This window comes from Scyliorhinus torazame, chromosome 13, assembly GCF_047496885.1.
Source record: "Scyliorhinus torazame isolate Kashiwa2021f chromosome 13, sScyTor2.1, whole genome shotgun sequence".
NCBI classification, from domain to species: domain Eukaryota; kingdom Metazoa; phylum Chordata; class Chondrichthyes; order Carcharhiniformes; family Scyliorhinidae; genus Scyliorhinus; species Scyliorhinus torazame.
The window spans coordinates 147,574,176-147,589,362 of NC_092719.1; the positions used below are offsets into that span (position 1 = coordinate 147,574,176).

Genomic DNA, 15,187 nt, shown 5'->3' on the forward strand with positions numbered 1-15,187 from the left:
GCTCTGTGCTAAGTCTGGCCTTGAATCCACGTATAGCTCTTGCTGTGTGAATGGAAGTGGATGAAAAAATGCTATAATGATAACCTGTAGAAAGTCCTGAAAAAGTAGTTCATTTTGTGGCATGTAGTTGGCAACTGCTAGCCAAATGGACCAGTGGGATTGCTTAAATCTGTAATACTGGATATTGATTTTATAATACAGTTAGATATCTTTGTTTCTTCCATACTTTCCCAAAATTACTGATACTTGGGGCGTGATTCAACCGAAACATTTCTACATCCGATTTTGGGTTCATTTAGTGGGGTGCTTCTCGCCGCTCGATCCCGCTAACCAATGACACTTTGCCGTTTTTGTTGGCCCATGCGGGGAACAGTCATTGAGGTCGCACGTAATTTTCTGCACTGGCAAGCTAAGACTACTCGCGGATCAGGGCAGACCTTTCGATCCCACTCACCGACCCCACTGTGGCTTCCAGACCCTGAAGCCCCCCCCCCACTCCCACAGTACCCAACCTACCGCCATCCTCCAAGGTGCCAGGCTGGCAGTGCTACATAACCCAGGTGCCAGCAGAAGTGCCAGGGTACTGCCCTGTCCAATGTCCGACCACGTCGGTCGCCAATGGCCTGGGGATTCCCCCCCCCCCCCCGGTACCATTACGACTGGTCCACGTCTGTGTGGACCAGTACCTTGGCGAGGTCTCAAAGGCGTGGCTGGTCAATCCCGGGCCCAGGGAGAATCCAGCGAATGAATATTTAAACAAGCCTAATTATTCATTTAAATGTGCATATGTGGATCTTGTTCCTCGCTCTCCATTAAATCTCGCGCGACGTTTCGTGAATCTCGCGAGAGGCCTCTCTTGAGATTTAACAACCTCCTCCCGACTCCAACACGAGGTCGTTGAATCCCATCCTTGATAAGCTGCAGAACTCACAGTTGCTAATCACCCACCAGAATGTTTCTGAAGTTGTAGTCTCATGTGCAAAACTATGAAGTGTGTTGGCAGATTATTCGTCCATAATGGACAATAATGCAATTCCCAGTCCTGTCCTTATCTAATATCTAACTCACTTTGAATATCTGCAACAAGTTCATACTTACCACACATTTTAACAGTTCTTTTTAGAAGCCTAAATTTTAGTCTAGCGTACACATATTTGTCATGTTTACAGCCCAAAGGACATTTGCTTATACTATATGCATTATTACTGTAGGTAATGTTACTTGAACAAGATGCAAAATTTATGCAATGAACCAACAAAACTGCACAGCAACTTGTTATTCAGAAACTGTTCCCATTCTAATTACAGTAAATCCTGTCATACGTTTAGCTTACATTTAGCCCGAAAGCTGATTGTCATAGATAGTGCCCAAGAAAAGCTACCAGATAAAATTATTAAATAATATTGCATAACACATTCCAAATTCTTGAACAATTTTGCTAGAAAAAAAATGGACACACAATAGAAATTGACTATAAAGATAAAGGCATTCCTCATACTTGTAGAACATTTTGCTGAATTGTATAAATGTCTCTGTTATAATTAGCTCTTTTGCTTCAAATTAGCAGAAGAATCAAATAAATTAGTTTTTATCAAAATAGGTTATGAGGGCAAATGGAAAGACTTTTGTGAGGGAAGGGTAAGTCCCTATTTTGTTTCACAAGGCCTGGAAAGTTTATGTTGTGTCGTGCTTGACAATGTAACTAGTTTCAGAATCTCCACCTAACTCACTTAAGGTGTTTGAAGCCTAGAATGTCTCTGCTATTTTGTACCTTCAAAATTATAGTCAGGAAGTATGCACATGATAGAGCAGACAATTCCAATTGCATTCATTTTCCTGCATTAAGGTAGAAAATAAAAAGGTAACTACGTGGCTGATAATGTGCCTGCAGTTTCGATGCATTTTCGGAAGGGAAAATTCTTTAAAATTATTTCTGAGGACATCGGAGAAGAAAAATTTAGCTTCCCTTTCATGCGGAAGATTTATCTTCCTTAGCAATACCCAACCCTTGAAAATACAGTTTTCCTCGGATAAGAAAATATGCTCTTCATATACCACCATAAGTGTCATTAGTGTCATTCTTTGTGTCAACCTGCCCAAAGGTACAGTTGAGATTACTGGAAGTGGCCCTGGCCTGTTTTAATACATGCTACACAGTGGCCGCAGACAAATTACAGCTATCAAAATAAGAAGCTCAACAATTTCCACCTTGACTGTTTGCGGTGCATTATGTCTATATTCTGGCAGGACAAAATCACAAATGCAGCCGTGCTCTCCCAAGGCAAAGCTCCCAGGTTTTATTAGCGTTCATCAGATAGAGGTGTCTTCGTTGGCAAGGGCACATCACCAGGATGAAGGACGGTCGCACGCCCAAGGTCTTTCTGAATAATCAGGTAGCCGGAACCAGATGACCAGTACGATGCGCAAAGCTCCACTTCAAGGATGCTTTCAAGTATGACATGAAGGCCCTAGACATTGATTGTCACACCTGGAGGTCACTGGCTGATGAAAGAGAAAAATAGTGACACCTCCTGTTGTTTGACATGAACCACCATGATGACTCGTGGCTTCAGCGGCTTGGCAACAGACACCAAAGCTGAAAACAACAACCCATGGTAGCTTCATGTGCGGCAATTGTGGCAGACCCTTCCTCTTGAGGATTGGCATTTTCAGCATCAACAAAAAGGCGCCATATGAAGGCACCCCATCTGAAATGGACTTGTTTGCCCCGTGTCCATCATCTTTTGTAGATGAAAGGATGACAGAATGCACAGTGGCCATAATGAACCCTCTAGGGAAAGATTGAGTATGACTGGCAGTTAAGATTCAGATTTTTCATTCACATCCAGTGCTTTAATGCAGTAGCTGCTCAACCCTGACCTTAATATTAATTAAAACTGGAATGGAGCTGTTCTTCAGTATCATCTTTTTTCTGCCTTAACACATGCAGTTCCACAAAATTGTTACTTGTTTCTTTTTTTTAAAATATGTTTTATTGAAATTTTTTTCCCAAACAACAATTTTCCCCCTCTTACAAAGCAAACGCAACAATAACAATACAGAAATTTTTAACAATACACAAGTAACAAAACCCCTTTATCTTTGACCTAAACTAAACTAAACCCCCCCCCCCCCCCCCCCTTCCCCCTGGGTTGCTGCTGCTGGTCATCTGTCTTCCCTCTAACGATCCCCTAGGTAGTCGAGAAATGGCTGCCACCGCCTGGTGAACCCTTGAGCCGATCCTCTCAGGGCAAACTTTATCTGCTCCAGTTTAATGAACCCCGCCATATCATTTACCCAGGCCTCCAGTCCGGGGGGTTTTGCCTCCTTCCACATGAGTAGGATCCTGCGCCGGGTTACTAGGGACGCATAGGCCACAACGTCGGCCTCTTTCGCCTCCTGCACTCCCGGCTCTTCCGCAACTCCAAATAGAGCTAACCCCCAGCCTGGTTTGACCCGGGCCTTCACCACCCGCAAAATCACTCCCGTCACTCCCTTCCAATACCCTTCCAGTGCGGGGCACGCCCAAAACATATGTGCGTGGTTTGCCGGGCTCCCACCACACCTCCCACATTTGTCCTCCACTCCAAAGAACCTGCTCAATCTTGCTCCCGTTATGTGTGCTGTATGTAGCACCTTAAATTGAATCAGGCTAAGCCTGGCGCATGAGGAAGAGGAATTTACCCTGCTTAGGGCATCAGCCCACAGCCCACATACCCTCCTCTATCTCCTCCCTAGTTCTTCTTCCCACTTACCTTTTAGTTCGCCCACCGACTCCTCCCCCTCTTCCCTCATCTCTCGGTAAATCTCTGCCACCTTGCCCTCTCCGACCCACACCCCTGAAAGCACCCTGTCCTGTATCCCCTGTGTCGGGAGCAACAGAAATTCCCTCACCTGTTGTCTCGTAAACGCCCTCACCTGCATATATCTCAAGAAATTTCCCCGGGGCAACTTATACTTTTCCTCCAATGCTCCCAAGCTCGCAAAAGTCCTATCTATAAATAAATCTCCCACCCTCCTAATTCCCAACTGGTACCAGCTCTGAAATCCTCCATCCATTCTTCCTGGGGCGAACCTATGGTTGTTCCTGATTGGGGACCCCACCAGGGCTCCCCGCACCCCTCTCAGTCGCCTCCACTGTCCCCAGATATTCAATGTTGCCGCCACCACCGGGTTCGTGGTAAACCTTTTAGGTGAGATCGGTAGCGGCGCCGTCACCAGCGCCTCTAAACTCGTCCCTTTACAGGACTTTCTCTCCAGTCTTTTCCACGCCGTTGCCTCACCCTCCATCATCCATTTACGTATCATTGCCACATTGGCGGCCCAATAGTAATCGCCCAAGTTCGGTAGTGCCAATCCTCCTCTGTCCCTACTACGCTGAAGGAACCCCCTCCTTACTCTCGGAACTTTCCCTGCCCACACGAAGCTCGTGATGCTCCTGTCTATTTTATTAAAAAAGGTCTTGGTGATTAGTATAGGGAGACATTGAAATACAAATAAGAACCTCGGGAGGACCATCATCTTAATTGCTTGCACCCTGCCCGCCAGCGATAGAGGCTGCATGTCCCACCTCTCGAAGTCCTCCTCCATTTGTTCTACCAACCGTGTCAGATTAAGTCTGTGCAAGGTTCCCCAGCTCCTAGCGATCTGAATCCCCAGGTATCGGAAGTTTCTTTCCACTTTCCTTAGAGGCAAGCCTTCTATCTCTCTACTCTGGTCCCCTGGATGTATCACAAATAATTCACTCTTCCCCATGTTTAGCCTATACCCCGAGAAATCCCCGAACCCCCTCAAAATTCGCATAACCTCTATCATCCCCCCCGCTGGGTCCGACACGTATAACAATAGGTCATCCGCGTATAACGAGACTCGGTGTTCTTCTCCCCCTCTAATCACCCCTCTCCATTTCCTGGAGTCTCTCAACGCCATGGCCAGAGGTTCAATTGCCAACGCGAACAACAATGGAGACAGCGGGCATCCCTGTCTTGTTCCCCTATATAGTCGGAAATACTCCGATCTATGTCGACCTGTAACTACGCTTGCCGTTGGAGCCCCATAAAGAAGTCTAACCCAGCTAATAAACCCGTTCCCAAACCCAAACCTCCTTAACACTTCCCATAAATACTCCCACTCCACCCTATCAAATGCCTTCTCTGCGCCCATTGCCGCCACTATCTCTGCCTCCCCCTCCACCCCATTATCACCCCTAATAGTCGTCGCACGTTAACTTTCAGTTATCTCCCTTTTACGAACCCGGTCTGGTCTTCGTGCACCACCCCCGGGACACAGTCCTCTATCCTCGATGCCAGTACCTTTGCCAACAATTTGGCGTCCGCGTTCAATAATGAAATGGGTCTATAGGACCCGCACTGCAACGGATCTTTATCCCTCTTCAAAATTAACGATATCGTCGCCTCCGACATCGTCGGGGGTAGAGTCCCCCCTTTCCTGGCCTCATTGAACGTCCTCACCATCAACGGGGCCAACAAGTCCACATATGTTGTGTAATACTCCACCGGGAACCCGTCTGGTCCTGGGGCCTTCCCTGCTTGCATGCTTCCCAGTCCCTTAATAACCTCGTCCACCCCAATCGGTGCCCCCAGGCCTACCAGCCCCCGCTCCTCCACTTTCGGGAACCTCAATTGGTCCAGGAACTGCTACATCCCCTCCTCTCCCTCTGGGGGTTGAGACCTATACAGTTCCTCATAGAAGGTCTTGAACACCTCATTTATCTTTCCTGCCCTTCGCACCGTGTCTCCCCTTTCATCTCTAATTCCTCCTATCTCCCGCGCTGCTGCCCTCTTTCGCAATTGATGAGCCAACAGGCGACTAGCCTTTTCCCCATATTCATACCTCCTCCCCTGTGCCTTCCTCCACAGTACCTCCGCCTTTCTGGTGGTCAGAAGGTCAAATTCCGTCTGGAGTCGTCTCCTCTCCCTGTACAATTCCTCCTCCGGGGTCTCTGCAAATTCCCTATCCACCCTTAAAATCTCCCCCAGTAATCTTTCCCTTTCCTTGGCCTCTGTTTTCCTTTTGTGGGCCCCAATGGAGATCAGCTCTCCTCTGACCACCGCTTTTAGTGCTTCCCATACCACTCCCACAGGGACCTCGCCGTCGTCATTGACCTCCAGGTATCTCTCAATACACCCCCACACTCTTGCACACACTCCCTCATCTGCCATCAGTCCCACATCTAATCGCCAGAGTGTTCTCTGCTCCCTTTCCTCTCCTAATTCCAGGTCCACCCAATGTGGGGCATGATCCGAAACCGCTATGGCTGAGTACTCAGCTTTTTCCACCCTAAAGATCAACGACCTTCCCAAAACAAAAAAATCTATCCGGGAGTACACTTTATGGACATGGGAGAAGAAGGAAAACTCCCTAGCCCTAGGTCTAAGAAATCGCCATGGATCCACTCCCCCCATTTGGTCCATAAACCCCTTAAGTACCTTGGCCGCTGCCGGCCTTCTTCCGGTCCTTGAGCTGGATCTATCTAACCCCGGGTCCAGCACCATATTAAAGTCCCCTCCTAAAATCAAGTTTCCTACCTCCAGGTCCGGTATACGCCCCAGCATCCGTCTCATAAATTCCGCATCGTCCCAGTTTGGGGCATACACATTAACCAACACGACCTCCATTCCCTCCAGCCTGCCACTCACCATTACATATCTACCTCCGCTATCTGCTACGATGTTCTTTGCTTCAAATGCTACCCGTTTCCCCACCAAAATGGCCACCCCTCTATTCTTTGCGTCCAGTCCTGAGTGGAACACCTGTCCCACCCATCCTTTCCTTAGCCTAACTTGGTCCGCCACCTTTAGGTGCGTCTCTTGGAGCATAACCACGTCTGCCCTTAGTCCTTTCAAATGCGCGAGCACTCGGGCCCTTTTGTTACTTGTTTCTTAAATGCTAAATGTTGTTTATCCCAAAGCATAGCCCCAATTACGTTTTGTATTTTTGCAGCCTTTGTAGTTGTGTAAAAATAAGACTTCTCTCATCTAAAGATTCTTGAACATTATTTAAACGACATGGCAGTTCATCTTCAACATGTCAGATCTACAGCTGTGACTTTGACAAGTATCAGCTGAGTGGATTCATTCAACTCTTTAACAGAATGCTCCACCAACTGCTGACAGTCCTTCCATGAGGCACATGGTGATGAACATTCATCTTCCCTACTGTGACTCAGTCCTGCATAGCAGCATGCAGTATTGCAGAAACACAGAATTGGTTCGTTATGTATGAAAGTGGCTTCCATCTATTTATGAATAGCCAGCCTGCATAAAAATAGCTTGTGAAAAGCAAATATATATAGGCCTTCAGTAATAACTTGTGATCCTTTCCTTGACTTTCCTTTAAACATACTGCTATAGGGCAGAAGCCTCAACTGGTTCTAACAAGTCAGAAGCAATCTCTGTTTACTTTATTCATACTATTTCATTAAGAGTGGAATATGGCCTCCCAAGAAGGTTGTAGCTCTGGAAGATGTTACTGTGTTCACTTATGGGTAAGATTTTCGTAGAACTACTCAAAATGAGTGATGCCACGGTTATTCTGAAGCAATAACTTGAAAAAATGCATGCTTTTCCAGTCATTTTCTTTGTGGTTTAAGTTTTTTGTTAAAAATGACTGCAATTTACTAAATTGATTGCCAAAACAAAATGTTTGCAAAATATTGCCATTTCACCAAATATATATTTTTTCAACCCTGTAATGCACACGGACGGGACTTTGCATTCAATATATGAACAAATGGCAATAGTTTTACTTTATCCATCAATAAGAGGTGTTTATATATAAATATATATATATATATATATACATGCATTAGCCACTGTTAATATCGTGGCTTCATTTCAGCCCTGGGTGACATGGTACGTGAACATTACGTCCCACCTTGGTGAGCACCACCCAGTCTGGGCATGTAGGATAAAGGCATCTTTTGAATCCCAAGTAGAATTAGTTCGGCCAGATTAGTTACCTGCGGCCAAAACTCACAACAATCTTGAATTCTGCTCTATATTGGTAATCAACTGTTAAACATTTGCAAGGATAGTCCATTTGCTAATGTGATAAAAAGACAGAAGTGTTTGTTTAAAGTTATGTTTAAATTGCAATGTTGGAACAATAGAAGGTACCAATAATGCTGTTTGTGTGACCTGTTACTCCAGAATAGATCCCAAATCAGACTGAGTTTGCTCATTCATATCTATTCGTGGTTCTTCCCCCATTGTAAATTTGAGCAGTTCATTCAGAATTTTGAGTATCCCAAATAAATCCAGGAATGCAGGCTGTGACTGCTAGTACTGCAAATAATCAAAGTATAAATTTGAGCTTCATGTTCAGACTCCACTTACATGCTGATTCCTGATGCCAATCATTAAATTAAAAATGTTGCCGCCTCATGTATTGTAATTTCTTCTGAACTTGATGAGGGTGCCTATAGGAAACTATAGGAAAAATAGCTTGTGTGTTACAGTATTTGGAATTGTGTCACAGTTTTTCAGAAAATCAAGTAAGCTTTACTTTTTGGGCTAGAGGGAAAAGGCACAGATGTATTATTTTTCACAAACTATTTATCTGAAAAAGATCAAAGACTTAATTATTGATGAAACATGGTAGTTTTACAAGAGCCTGTCATTCTTGAAAACACTCACAGCAGGATTGAATTCTGTAATTCTTTAGTCTGGCCTTGGCAACACTTACAATTTATACTTCCTTTCTTTTAGATACAATATTGAATGTTTTCTTCTTTGTACTTACTATAGAATGCAGTGCGCCATAATCTTAGTCTTCACAAGTGTTTTGTTCGAGTAGAAAATGTTAAAGGGGCAGTATGGACAGTGGACGAAATAGAGTTCCAAAAACGAAGGCCACAAAAGATCAGTGGGTATGTCCACCATGTTTGATTGCTTGAATCTCCTAGCATAGCTAGCTCCCATGTAGTTTAACCTACAGCTTATGGCTGCTTGCAGGTGATGGAGGGGAGGGTGTCGCTTGATTACATTCTTGCTGTCTAGGAAAATGTGGGGCATGGAAAGCAAGTGCTTTGTCACAGGGTCCTTTCCCCTTGTTTTCTCCTGTGTATGCCATGGTGCCCACCCCATGTATTTTCCATCTGCTTGCCTAGTGTTCTGCATCATATGCTTCTGCTTGCAGGCTACACATATTAACCCCACAAACCATTTGCTTATTTCATTTTTTTTTCTCCTTTCCCTTACCCAACCCTTGTGTGTGATTTTTGTTCTCTCCCAAACCCCCTTACCCATGTTTGTCTTTTCCATCGCATCTGCTTGACTGCTGCTATAATCCCAGGGTGCCATACGCACCAATTTGTCACTGCATAAGTGCTTTATCAGAGTAGAGGATGAGTTTGGGTCCTTTTGGACTGTTGATGATGAAGAATTTAAACGCGGTCGCCACATTCAACGAGGCCGTCCTCGAAAATACTACCCCGATGAAAGCTTTGATGAACAATTTGCACAGTAAGAGCTTTTGCTTGCTACTATTTTGCTTCTGCTTTGCATTGCATGGTTACTTACTATCTGTCAGATATCCCTGAGTATTAATATGTCAAATAAGAATAACTATTTCTGTACTATAGTGTATGTTGTTGAATTAAAGCTGCGGATCATTTTGTTGACCAACTTGCAATTTATTCAAAGTGCAGTGTTCTAATAACAGAGCTCTATTTTAGAAAATCCAATAATTGGTTAAAGAGAAGGTTCAGGTTACATCATGAAATTTTGTTCCAAACTCAATCCTGCAACCCATTATTAGAACCCATTAATATTTACAGTATAATCACAAGAATATATTCATGCAAAAAGACTTTCTTTGAGAAGCTCTTAAGAATCTTACAATCCTAATAACTGAACATTGGCATTAAAATAAATTGGCCACTGGTTTTTACAATCAATACAAAAAGGTGAATGTTTACTATCAGATCATATCTATATAGATGAAAAATGTACCAAAAGATGAAGTCACTAGAGCAGGATGCTTCACAAATATTTTGGCGGGTACTAAATATTCGTCATGAGAAATGCAGCACAAAGTCTTACCCACGTCAACTGTGAAAATTAACAACATATTGTGTAGTGTCACTTTCAACAAGTGCAAAGGTTCAACTCCAATGTAACTCAAACTTAGGAGAAAACAATATTGCCTATATCCATATTATTCACCACATTGTACAAAGTAAGAAAAAAAATCAAATGTTAAAACTCGGAACGAGTCATGCTGGCAACTCAACAATTCCAGTCTATTAGGGCAACACAATCACACACTTTCAAACTAAACTTAAAGATTCAGCAACTTAATTCATCAAGCATTTGACACAATGATTAGAATGCAATGATAGCATGAACCTTTTCTTTAATATTTTAAAATCTTTGTGATGTACAATCAGTCCAGTCCAAACAGTGAAAAAATGCTCTGCCTCAATAAATATGTCAACTTCAAACATAAAAGTGTTTTGGGTCCAGGCACATATAAGTGAGGCTAGTGTAGTAATCTAATTGTTTCAAACTTGAATGGAGCCTTCTTATTATCCTATCCCTTTGATTTTTATTCATAATTTTTAAAAACTCGATTTATGGCTCAGGAGTAAATGCACTGCATGATGTGGTAACAATCAGACAAGGAAGGCACCAAATTAGTTTCTTAACCTGTGTATTGCAGCTGGTAATTGAGTATTAGTTTATGAACAGCATTGTTGCAAGGCGACAGAGCTGTACTCCTATCCCATGCCATACGTTGTAGCAATGTTAAGTCCTCCCAATCCCCTGGACTCTCCCCTCCTTTGTATTTTAAACTCCACAATGACTTCAGTACTGGAAAATCTCAGCACAAAATGATCCTCCAAAATGCTTCTCGGCTCTACTTCTTTTACCCAATGCTCAGAGCCATCTCCTTCGCTGCTCTACCCAGGAACTCTCTATCCCAATCCTGGCGAACTCTCAAAGCCCCAACCCCATCCACCACTTCCAATGCAGCTAAATGCCTGGTACATACTTGAAATATGCAACATTAGGTGGAATCTTATGATGACAGGTTTTTTTCAGGAGTTGGGACCATTTCAGGGTACTGACCCCAATGTGCTCTCTAGTGCAATATTCCAGGAGGTGACATCCTAATTGGCTGCTTCCATGTCCGCCATCCAATTAATGATAACAAGCAGATTCCCGAGACTGCATGCCGACTCCTAGGGCTCTCAGCTAAAGACAGCCCCGCTGAGAGAGATGGATGCTGCTCAGGCACAAAGAGGCACCTTAAAATGGAGGCATTCTCAGAGGCACCAAGACAATTATAAAAACAGAGGTCTGTAGCTGGTAGGGTCATGGTAGTGGAGGAGAATTCCCTCCAGAGGATTCGGTTCAGCCATGACTGCAACATTTTTGTCCATGAAGCCTCCATAAATAAATTATGGAACCTCCAGCTCTGATGGCCTACCAGCTTGTCACCAGGACACTGCCTCTATGGAGCCTCCAGGGCCTGCCCCCTGTGGGAATCCGCTCCCAGTGTTGGGACGATCCCAGTGGAATTCTCCCTTCCTTCCTCATTAGCTCCTTAGCTGCTGCCTGGCAGGTAACCACTGCCAAAGTTAATTCTCCTCCAGCAAGATCTGATAGGCAGGAACAGTTTGGGACACAGTCCCCGATATCCCTATCTCTGATCTTGCTTCTGGGTGCACCTTCAAAACCCTCTCCAAGGCCAGGAAGAATCTACCCATCAACCCTCTCACACTTCTCTTGATTTTTGGCCTCCAGAAAGCTGAGATTAAAAATGGCTATTTAAGTAAAATTTAAAAAATTAATGTCACAATTTCACAAGATTTTCACTCAAGTTCCCATTTTTTAACAAGAAAATGGGCCCAATCCCAAATGCGATTGCCAAAACATAAGTTTTAAAAAACCAAAAATTGACATATTCAATCGCTGTAAATTGATGGTCAGAATGATGCATGATGGCTGGAAGTTTGCAGAGGCAACTGGAATCCTGCCCCTGGGGCCAGAAGCAAGGAGCGACCCCCATTTCAGCTGGTGGTTGATCCCAAGGCTGCATTTTACCGACATCTTCCTACACCATTTTACCAGCCTTCCCACCTGCAGCCCATTCCCAAAAGGCTCGTAAAACCAGCCTGATATGTTAAATGATCTAATAGCCTTTAAATTAACAAAAAACAGCATTTCTTCTAACTGATCATGAGTAGTGTCATGGGAGATATGCTCTTGTGTTCACTTCATGTGTGTATATATTTTATATTTATACATAAACTTCCAAGCATAAGTCACTTTTCTTGATTATAGTATCTTTCTAAAATTCCAATTACGTAATAATGATGCAGATAAATTGGCACTTCCCACCCATGTTGTTAATCTTTATTATCCCAATCCTTGTATTTATCGAACTACTATTCACATTGCATTTATTTTCTGTCAGTCATCTTCTCTTGCAGTACCTCACCTGCTCAATATCTGTTTCTTGCAGTATTGTTTCTCCTTCTCTGTGCAACCTTTCTCATTTTACTTTTATAAGCCTGGTTAATCTAATACTCTCCTTAATCTTATTAATTTGCTTGCCAAAAGGCCAAGATAATAAGTGGGCTCCACTATGTATCCTTTGCACTCAATAAAAAGGCGCCAGCAGCTTTATACTCTGAGCCATAATAATTATTACCCATCATCTCCAAACTTTTCTGAATAATTGCAAGATCTAGAAAGCGTGCATTGTTTCTGTGAGTCATGTCTTTGAACAGTATCAGCAGGAATTCCTGATAAAATTACATACGTCAGCTACTTTTACTTTGAATTGTATGCATTTGGATAGAATACCACTTTATTTTTGGCACATTACTTGGAATCAAATTATATAGGGATTAAATAGGATTATATTTTGTTCTGTGTCTACATCAAAGATCTACTGAGACAAATCCATTTGCTGAATGACATCCAAATAAGTTAATAAATTAATATGTTTTATAGTTTGATTTTAAAAAAGAATTGAAAAGGCTTTTTAAAATCATGCTTTAAATGGACCCAGAAGCATCAAATTCCAATTAATCGGTTAAAAAACGTCAGTTAAAGAGCTTCTTTCAATTTTGAGACCAGTTTAAAAGTATTTTTTCTCTGTTAGAAGAATGGAACCTAATACACTAATACCTGCAGTACATTAGTTACTTAGTCAAAGTGAATTGTGAATATTACTTACCTTTTTTTTCCTTATACACAGCAACCCTTCTATTATAAAAAATATACAGACCAGCCTTGCATATGGATCACCACTTAATGCTGCTTTACAGGTAAGATCAACAAATGCATTCAATCTGCAAAGTCCACAGTACCCAGAGCCCTTGCTCCACACTGAGTCTTTCACTAATTAGATATTAAAATTTAATTTCTTTAAAACTTTTTAAGTGTATAATGCAATAAAGCCCCAGGGCAAACACATTGTAAGTCACTAGAGCATTAGCTGGTTGTTTCACATTTTGAATATTGTGGCAAAAATTAAAAGTTCACTTATTAATATTTATCAGTGGTATCATAATTTCCACCATCTTATTTCAGAGATTTGCTTGAGGGAAAAGAACCATAAATGTAATTACTCCAGCACAACTATTAATGACTGAATGATGGGATGCAGTGTCACATGACCCCCTATTGTTACTGGTGCTATGGAGGAAACACTAAGCCAGCATGAATTCTGCTCAGTCTCTTATCATTAACATAGTTTGTATTTTCTGAAATCTGACAGTTTAGTTCCATTGGGAAATTTTGCATTTATATCTTTTCTTCCACCGGTCTGGTGCATTCAACCACATCAGCAAGCGCTAACGTATCTCGTACACCAACAATGCCCTGTGATCATTCATGACATTTGGGGCAGGTCAAGTCCTGACACATTTTCATGGTGCTAAACTGGAACAACTCACCATTATAAGGCAGGGATAAAAAACAACAAAACACAGACTGATGCAGACCAGGTAATATGAGAAGATGATGGCATAGTCGTATTGTCACTGGACTAGTGAGGTCCAGGAAAATGCTGAAGGTACATGGGTTCAAATCTCATCAAAGTAGCTGCTGGGAAATAAATTTGCTAAGTCTGGAATTGTGGTAGCCATGAAGCTAACATTGATTGTCATTAAAAGCCCCTAAATGTCTATTAGGGAACAAAATTTGCCATGCTTACCAGGTCTCACCTCCGTGTGACTCCAGATTCCTTAGCAATGTGCTTGACTCTTAACTGCCCTATGAAGTGGCTTGTTATGGACCATGGTTTATAGAACCCCAAAGTGTATCATGGAATTCACCTGACCCACAACTTTTAATAGATTGTGGTATGGGGAGCACACGGCCCACTCTACAGGTGTGTTACGGCAGAAATGGAAAAATACTTTTTAAAAGCAAAACAATATTTATTCTATAAACTCAAAACATACAATGAACATCTTAGCACCCAGCAATTCAAATACAACCCCCAAAGAATACAACACTAAGTAATCCTTTAAGCTTTCCTTTTAACATCCATAAGACTTAAAACACCTTTTACCAGAAGCACATTAGGTTTACATTCACGACTACGAACATTTATAATTCTGAATTCACCAAATGATCAAGAGATAGTCTTTTCATGGCAGAGAGATCAACAGTGCACCTGCTCAGTATGGGGAAAAGGCGAGTCGCCTGGTGGCCCACCAGCTTCGAAAGAGGACAGCGGCGAGGGAAATAGGGGGAGTTAGGGATGAAACGGGAACCACGGTGCGGAGAGCAGGGAAGGTAAATGAGGTGTTCAAGACCTTTTACGAGAGGTTATATAGGTCCCAACCCCCGGAGGGAAAAGAGGGGATGCAGCAGTTTCTGGACCAACTAAGATTCCCGAGGGAGGAGGAGCAGGAGGTGGCAGGCCTGGGGGCACCAATTGGGGTGGACGAGGTGGGGAACATGCAGGCAGGGAAGGCCCCGGGACCTGACGGGTTCCCGGTGGAATTTTGTAGGAAATATGTGGACTTGTTGGCCCCGCTGCTGGTAAGAACCTTTAACGAGGCCAGAGAAGGGGGGACCCTATCCCCGACAATGTCGGAGGCGACGATATCACTAATCCTGAAGCGAGATAAAGACCCGCTGCAATGCCAACAATTGAATGTCAACGTGCGATGGCTATTGGGGGTGATAATGATGCCCCC

The 15,187-nt window shown here is 43.1% G+C and overlaps 1 protein-coding gene across 20 annotated transcripts in view; it reads left to right on the plus strand.

Moving 5' to 3' along the window:
* The window catches only part of foxp1b (forkhead box P1b), a 739,458-nt gene that overhangs the window by 669,382 nt on the left and 54,889 nt on the right, over positions 1–15,187 (plus strand). For 16 of the 20 annotated variants that reach the window (XM_072472250.1, XM_072472248.1, XM_072472262.1 and 13 more), the window contains 2 exons: positions 9,316–9,485; positions 13,234–13,303. In XM_072472250.1, coding sequence (XP_072328351.1) covers positions 9,316–9,485; positions 13,234–13,303 — 240 coding nt within the window. Of the gene's footprint in view, positions 1–8,768; positions 8,891–9,315; positions 9,486–13,233; positions 13,304–15,187 lie in introns of those variants that run through there. The other 4 variants (XM_072472261.1, XM_072472263.1, XM_072472265.1 and 1 more) reach the window with 2 other exon arrangements.